The sequence below is a fragment of the Hippocampus zosterae genome, chromosome 4 (genome assembly GCF_025434085.1).
Source record: "Hippocampus zosterae strain Florida chromosome 4, ASM2543408v3, whole genome shotgun sequence".
NCBI classification, from domain to species: Eukaryota; Metazoa; Chordata; class Actinopteri; order Syngnathiformes; family Syngnathidae; genus Hippocampus; species Hippocampus zosterae.
This window is the reverse complement of record NC_067454.1, coordinates 12,333,049-12,341,240: the sequence shown is the minus strand read 5'-3', so window position 1 is coordinate 12,341,240 and position 8,192 is coordinate 12,333,049. Positions and strand designations below refer to the sequence as shown.

At 47.3% G+C, this 8,192-nt stretch overlaps 1 protein-coding gene across 1 annotated transcript; it reads right to left on the bottom strand.

Moving 5' to 3' along the window:
• Positions 1 to 325: 325 nt before the first annotated feature.
• On the bottom strand, positions 326 to 8,090 carry dld (deltaD). The gene is made up of 12 exons (XM_052063445.1): positions 7,631 to 8,090; positions 7,149 to 7,463; positions 6,468 to 6,528; positions 5,689 to 5,946; positions 4,334 to 4,394; positions 4,098 to 4,228; positions 3,806 to 3,975; positions 3,507 to 3,723; positions 3,221 to 3,397; positions 2,392 to 3,130; positions 2,039 to 2,300; positions 326 to 1,930 (listed from the first exon to the last, which is right to left on the bottom strand). The coding sequence occupies exons 1-12, from the start codon at positions 7,682 to 7,684 to the stop codon at positions 1,925 to 1,927; spliced, it is 2,451 nt and encodes an 816-aa protein (XP_051919405.1). The 5' UTR covers positions 7,685 to 8,090; the 3' UTR covers positions 326 to 1,924.
• Positions 8,091 to 8,192: the final 102 nt, after the last annotated feature.

Sequence of the window (8,192 nt, the reverse complement as noted above, 5' to 3'; positions counted from 1 at the left end):
TCTCGGTCTTGCAAATTGGTCTATGATTATGGGGTGTATCTTTGTCTCATTTAGTGGTTCCACAAGGAGACAGTCTTCTGCCCCGTTACACACAAACATGCGCACAGACACACACAAACACATACCATGACACTATCACTTGGCAACAAGAAATCCCTCTCCTATTTGTTGGATTGTCTTGACTCAAGCCTAAAATATCTCATGGGAAATAAATTGTTTCCATCTCTCACATACATTTTTCTCCATGCATCAACAGGACTGACTTCTATGACGTCCTGCGATTACACCTTTGGCAAACATGAAGACACACATTCCAACACTGATGTACTAATATTTTCTCTTTTATTTTGGAAAAATATTGCGCTTTTTTTCCAGCAAACAAAAATGACAGGCTCTGTACAGACATACAATTTTTCTTTTAAATACAACACAGTCACAGTGGTCTCAAGTGCCTAACACATACATACATACATACATACATACATACATACATACATACATACATACATACATACATACATACATACATACATACATACATACATACATACATACATACATACATACATACATACATACATACATACATACATACATACATACATACATACATACATACATACATACATACATACATACATACGTTATCTGTCAAATAAAAAAACAATCATACTTAAATTATAACACAAAATATCACACCAAATTGGAACACAAATAATAATTAAATTAAAAGAACATCTTTGTTTCAATAATAACAAATACGATTTAAAAACATGAATCGCATGAGGCTAACCAATGATGAGCAGGCAAGGGCGATCGATGGTGGCTAAAATGATAACTGGCTAACAGTTGGAAGATGCAAATGACCTTGTCTGTGCTCACACTCTCTCGTCCACGTGCACCCCCGTAGTGCAAGGAGGTCTTGGCAGTTCCGACGACTCCTTCATAGTTTGACATAGACACACAACAGTGTCAGAGGTTGGGCCTAACAACTCTATAGTGGTCGTAAAATAACCCATAAGCTGTGTTTGATTATTTTCAGTGATTTTTTTTCCTGTAAAATTCAGCTTGTAATATCAAGGAATATTTTGTCAAAATTATTGCCCTGTGTATCCAAAGCTTCAGGGTCAGGGGCCAGTATGGCCCAACAGGATCCATGTTGGATCGATTTGCAGTCAATACTGGAGTCTTCACTTCTGTACGTTTCTGCTGAGAACCAGCTCAGCCGACATAGCCTGTCAGTGCTGCAGACTTAAAGATGTGTAGTCGGACCATTTGTGTTCTGAAAAAAAAAACAAATCTATGATCTTTTCGGAAATTGGCTCCAGTGCCTTGGAAAGACGTCCACCCTTTGCCATGTCTACACTCTGTCCTCTGCAGCACTGTACAGAACATCACCTATGACAGCTTTGACACTGTACTTTAATAACGATAGCACATAGCACAGTACTACAACTCATAAGCTCCCAGTACTCCAAAGGTACCACTCTGTTCATTCGATCAGTACTCCACGGTACTACTATTTCATCATCCAGGCCAACGCTCCCTTGGATCCACCTCGATGTCAATACTGTATTAGATATGAAGCTCTTCCATTGTCCTTCAGCAAAAGTCATCGGATAGCATGAGTACTTAGTCCATCATTGTTTCAAATTTGAACAAGTCATGCGCTACTTCAGGTGCTTGGAAGATACTTTATAGGGCTGAGCATCAATTATGAAAGCGACGTCCTCATTTGAGGTCATCATTGTCCAAAATTCACTGACTCTGCATTGGTTCAGTGTCACCTTGGCTCCAGGATCCTTCGGTAAATTCCAGGGAACAGCAGCAAACCGCAGGAGTAAAACCTCCCGGAGACAAGCTGAGCTGTACTGCTCAGGGTTAGCGAGGACCACCATCGCCCAGAGATTGATCACGATGAGTATCATACCTGAAAGACAAATGACATCTTTCCAAATGCACTCCATTTCATGACAAATCAATGCCTCACTGCCGGTAGAAGTTCTGTCTACTCAGTGTGCAAGAAATTATGTCTCACCTCTGTCGCGATTAAGCACTCGTCTTTCTGGTCCGACATGACATACACAGACTGGTATTTGGTGTCTGTGGCGCACTGGTACTTGCTCTCACCACTGGCGCTGCAGTGATATTCAACATCACAGCTTGACTGGTATTTGACATCACTGGATGATTGGGATTTAAGATCACTGGCGGCATGTTGCTTCAGATCGTAGGATGATGGATACATGGTTTCGCTGCAGCTTGGTGACTCTTCCGCTTGTTTCGCTTCTGATGCATCACTACATGACAGAGACGGAGAGACATTGGGAAGTCAACGAAATGAATATAATTTCTGAGCATGGGTTTATCATATGTTTGACCACCATGTACCTGTTCTGTCTTTTCCTGCATATTTCCTCAGTATCAGACTCTCCCAGCAGCTCACACTTCACCTCCGGCACGTCGTGGTCCTCCCGTTTGCACGGTGACACCTCCTCAGGCCGCAACTCGTGGACGAGGTTATACTCCACACTGGAGTAGCGAGACTTGAAGCCTTGCTTCTCTGATCCACCAAGCCCATTCAGCCCGCTGGTCCCACTCAGACCAGCAAGCGAACCAGCCAGTTCAGAATGGTAATCTGCCTTTTTGTTGGTGTTTTTAATGGATGTTGTCATGACAGTGACCAGCTCCTTGTCACTGCGGAGGCAATTGTTGGTGGTCGTGAGGTTGTTCATTGTTTCGTGGCTGTCGCTTCGGACGCTATCGCTGCGATGACTGTGCCGCTCCTGTAGTTTGACCCGGGCGTAGACCACCAACACAGAGCAACCGATGAGAATCACCAGAACTAGGAAGACGCCAGCGCACACGGCGGTCCAGGGAAAGCCGCTGTCGTCGTTGTGGTCATCGTCAAAGCTTTCGCTTTCCAGTGAGGAATATCGTCGGTCCGGTCCATCCACCACCGGATGACCCTTGGGAACTTCTGGTAAGAGGAACTGGCAGTTGTGCCCGCCGTAGTCTGGCAAGCAGGCGCACACATAGCGACCACCGCGCTCATGGCAAGTGGCTCCATTGTGGCAAGGATTGTGAGCACAGCGGGAGATGGGGGAACTGCAGTTTTTGCCAGTATACCCTGCACAAGAAACCAGTCTTAGGAGTCTGCTTGTGTGTATGGTGTACTCTAAAACAAGAAAGGTAAGTCATTTTGAATATGAAATCATACCTGGTGGGCAGGTGCATGTGTAGCCATGTGCTCCCTCCTGGCATGTCCCACCATTCTGACAAGGAAAAGACAGACAATGTCCAGAGAGGCCACTGCTACTGTCCTCACAATTGGTACCAGAAAACCCTTCAGTACACTGACAGAGGTACGAGTTCACTAAATCCACACATTCTGCTCCTGCAGAGGGAAAAGTAGTACGAAGTCAGCGTGGAAATCACTGATATTTCACGTCGGTGTTGGCGTTCGTGATGTTGCCGCACGATCAAGCAAGCAGAGGAATGCCTACCATTTAAGCAGGGGTTGGATGAGCAGTGGTCAATTTTTTTTTCACAATTGAATCCAGCGTATCCCATGGGGCACTGGCAGAAGTAGCCCCCCTCCGGGTTGTCGACACAGCGTCCAGCATTGAAGCAAGGCCCATCCGCACAGCTACTGGCACTCAACTCACAGTTGTTGCCATAGAAACCAAGTGGACAGGTGCACTGATAGCTTCCGTCTTGGTCCTATAATTAGAAAGGAGGTAAAAGATGATCGGTTTTCTTGTTTCGGTGAACATTTTTATTGACGGTTGTCGCTTATACTTACGGAGCAGCTGCCACCATTGCGACAGGGGTTTCCAGAACATTCATTGACCTCGATCTCACAGCTGGCACCTGTATAGCCAGGTGGACAGGAGCATGTGTAGCTGCCCTGGCCAGTGTTGGTACACGTGGCACCATTGAGACATGGCTTGTGGTGTGTACAGTAGTTGAGATCTGAAAACGGCAAGAAAAAAGGTTTCAAAGCAAGATTTTTTTTGTTGTTGTTGCTGAAAGTTTAATCTTTTGGCACGCAAGGAACCATATTGCAACTGAATGCAAAAATCCAAGAGACTCACCCTGGTTGCAGAAGAGGCCGCCCCATCCCTCCTGGCAGTTGCACTGCCAGGGTTGTTGGCACGTACCATGGAGGCAGCCCGGGTAACGGATACAGTCATCACAGTAACGACCACTGAATCCCACGCGGCACCTAGAAGCCATCATGAATCAAATGCCGTTAGTAACAAAGCCAAGAACATGTCAGTGTGAGTGTCTGTTAAAAATGGGGGGGGCAACAAGTCATTTCTCAACTTACTTGCATTCACCAGGTTTCTCACAGAAGCCGTGATCTTCATCGCAGCCGGGAAGACAAATTGCTACAGAAAGGAAAAACAAAGCAAAGAGGTGAGTGAAGCAAAATGTCTTATCTGTATGTTTGTTCTGTGGGCTGTTTTGTGGCTTTGCCACCATTTCCTTTACCTGCTCACCTGTCTCTCAGTCTTTCATTCTATACTTTGAGCCACTGATAGGAGACCGATAAAAACACAGCTGTCACAGGGCAAAACAGTCAATTAGGGTCAGGAGGCCATTCCTGATAAAGACTGCCGAGTATTAGTTTAGACTGTGCTGCACAATTTGCTGGACTGTTTACCTTCAAGACTTTGCTGCTATGGTGGCTTTGGATACCAAAGAATGGGGTGGGGGGTGGGGGGGAAATTCGGGTTTTAGTGTCCAAAGCCACCATAGCAGCCAATGGGCCCTCTCTATTAACACGGTTGCTCTCCAACACAAAAGCATCCCACACAAAGACGCCTTTCTCCCTCTTGACTGTGGCTCTGGAGTCTTTTTTTCCTCACTCTTGCCCACTACCCCCTTCCCAACTACCACTACCTATACAACTGTACACCTATAGCGCCCTCTCTGATCTGTTTCTCCTCCCTTTCCCATCATTCTGTCCTGTTTCTATTTCTTCTCCTCTCGCCATCAGCATCCCTCCTTTCCTCCTCCCATCTCTGCTCACACCCAGCACAGCATCCCCCCCCCAACACCCCCACCTCCACCCCTCTTCCAACCACCTCTCTCCCAGGGCCAGCTGGTCTGTGTGGCGCTAACCACCAGACAGCTGCTCCATTGTCTCCTTGCAGCGAGCAGCTGCCCCCTGAACAACAATACACAGCCCCGCTTGGCCAATCACCGGCTCGGGCCACAACAATGCAGGACCCCCACTTGGCCAATCGGGGAGGAGGTTTGGGGGTGAGGAGGCCCCAGTGGTCTAATGGAAGGCACGCGGCGTGTGAATTACTGAGGAGCCACTGCGGCTCATTAGAATGGAGGCCTCTGGTGCTTGGGGATAACTAACTGACGCCTGTTGCACACGGGCCCTGCATTAGGACACAGGGAAGGGGGGCTTGGGGTCCTTGAACAGCAGCGACAGCCAAGTGACTGTTGGAGTTGCTAACTTTATAAATGACTACTGGATGCCATTTGAAGCCATTATCACAGGTCAAGTTTTGACGCATGATGGAATATGATGTACTTTGCTCTGCGCTACAACGACAGCTATTGTTGAATTTTAATAGCCGGTAAATTAGTAACAGTTAACAGGAGGAATCTCACTGCACCAATTATATCCCAAGCAGGCCGGATGTCAACAAATCAATCGAGACTTACGTTCGGTGCAGTACTGTCCCTTCCAGCCAGAGTTGCAAATGATCTCGCCACGCTCTCCACAGGTGAAGTGTCCAAAGGCATCGTCTCGGGGCCGACAGAACACGGAGCAGCCCTCGCCATAATAATGCTCGTCACACAGGAAGCGGTAGGAGTAACGTAGCTCCGTCCTGCCTGCTGTCTGCATGTCTTTGGACCATTCCTCTCCAACTGTTAGGTGACGCTGAGTGGTGATGCGGCTGATGAGGTGCTCTGGGTTGTCTGTAAAAGTCACCCAGACGCGGCAACTCATTGGTCATTTGTTTTTCATGCACTTTATTCCGCAGAGAAGGACACTATCATCGGGATTCAAAACCAAACAGTTGTTTTTGCATGTGTACGTATCAGCGTTTTACATAGTGACCAGCACGTTTTCCCGAATCGCCACACGTCTAAGCTGTGGTCAGTTAGTCATCATCAGTGTTATCATTATGTGATAAGATAAGACACGCAGGTGACACCTGCCCAAAGTGTGTCCTTTATCTCACGTCATGTTACAGCCACCTTCATGTTTGCTTTACGAATGCAACAGCCATTATTATAACTCCAATCCTTAAATCTTTGTTTGCATCCCTTGGAGCTCAGAATGAAGTGATTACATCAGATAACAAGTTCCGTGTTATTATTTTGAGCTTCAGTCGCTTGAATTAGGTGAAGAAATGTCATTAAAGAAAAAACATTGCCACAATAAGCCTGCTGTCATGTCCTCGGGTTACACTGCTGTTTATCTGCCTGTCACCCACCTGTTGCCAGGTCGTCCAGGGAGTCTGTGTGCAGAGCCTCAATGATCAGTGAAAATGTCCCCTGGGGGAGAAAAAAAAGAGAGAGACACGGAGAGTCAACAGCTGCTCAGCCTGCAGAGCCGCATGAGGAAAGGGGGAAGGGGGGGGGGGACTGGCAATAGGGACGCCTCCCAATAAACTACATAGCCTCATTGAAACGCTCTTGATTCGGATCCTAATAAGGCTCACGACGACCTGCTTCCCTTTCACGACCCTGCTACTATCGCACCAGGACTCCGTCGCGAAGCAAACGAGGCGGAATTTCACGCTGCGCTGCCAATGATGTGCCAACTCGGAGGATGTTAAATTTCCCACCACGCCTGGTCGGAGAGAGGCGTTTGGTGAAAACACCACCCGACCGAATCCCAACCCCCATGCGCCCGCGACACCCCCCCCTCCAACACCCCCTAACCCCACATACACGTACACTCCACTACAATAGAGCTTCTCACACACTGCTGACAAAGACCCTCACAATTTGGGGAGCATCTGTTGTGTTTTATAACTTTTAGAGTCAATGTGCTCCGATGGAACAAAACGATTTATAGAATTATAATTTAGAATTTATAACTCGCTCCGTTTAAATTCGCAGCTGCGAAACATATATGTTGAAACATGACAAATATCACTTGAGTCACTCACCGGCCACGTGAAGCCGAAATTGAAGCGGATCGGGTTGGTGAAGGTGTCCGCGTTCGTTTCGGGCACCTGGAAGGAGTTGGAGCCCAGAACTGGGGTCACCGCACCGCCGTACGTGCAGGGGGGCTCAGGAGACACGTTGGCCTGGTAGTGCTTTAGACAGATCCGGAAGAAAGTCTTGCACTCGCACTGCTGGTGACCCAGCTGATGAGCCGAACCGCCGCCTCCGGAGCCGGGGCAACAGTTGGCGTTGCCCGACACCCCTTTTTTGTTTAGAAATTCCTGCAGCTTGAGCTCAAACACCCCCGAGCACAAAACCTAAAGTCGTAGCATACACACATAGGTGATATTAGAAACAAGCAGGCCAAACGATCATACGGCTGCTGTCATTTAGGTGGGTTAACGCCGAATTAAAATCGACAGATAATCATTGACGAAAAAAGAAGCCGTTGAGAGGCCGTGCCGTTAAATCGATGCTACAATACCTGGCAGGTGAAAAGGGAGAGCGTGACAACTAAGGTCAGACGCAGGCGTCCCATTGTGTTGACAGCCTGTTCAAAACAATCGCTCAAAGCTCCACAGGTTGGTGCAGCTCAACTCAAAAAAACATGGAGAAAGTTTGATGGGCTCGTCCTTAAATAAGAATTCACTTTCCTTATGATTGTCTCTTTTTCCCAGACAAGACTCTTTTTTTATTTCGAATTTTTTTGTCAATAAATAATCCGCAGCAGAATGATCCTTGGGGGAAATCCCTGTATGAAATAATTCCAAATAATCTTGCGCAAAAAAAGGTGGGCGTCCTTGTTGTTTTCTCCCTCTTGATTGATGAAATACGGGTCCCGAACGAGGAAAAACAAGTTTGCTTCGGTCTCACTCGGGTTAACTGTGCGTGTGTCTGATGGCTCGACGCTCCTGTACAGGCTTTTATATCAGACCAGAACGCGCAGGGTAATAAGATGCAAATAAACCCCCCTGCTCCTCTTCTTCCCCTCCCTCCACCACCACAAGTCCGCCCCGGGGCCATCACAAAAAAAAGTGGGGTTGTGG

Bases quoted from the DNA above. Each gene is read 5' to 3' on its own strand.
- dld (XM_052063445.1), bottom strand. From the start codon at position 7,684: ATGGGACGCCTGCGTCTGACCTTAGTTGTCACGCTCTCCCTTTTCACC. The intron at 6,529-7,148 runs GTGAGTGACTCA...TTTCTCCCCCAG, and splicing joins ATTTCGGCTTCACGTGGCCG to GGGACATTTTCACTGATCAT. The intron at 3,976-4,097 runs GTGAGTCTCTTG...TGCCGTTTTCAG, and splicing joins CGGCCTCTTCTGCAACCAGG to ATCTCAACTACTGTACACAC.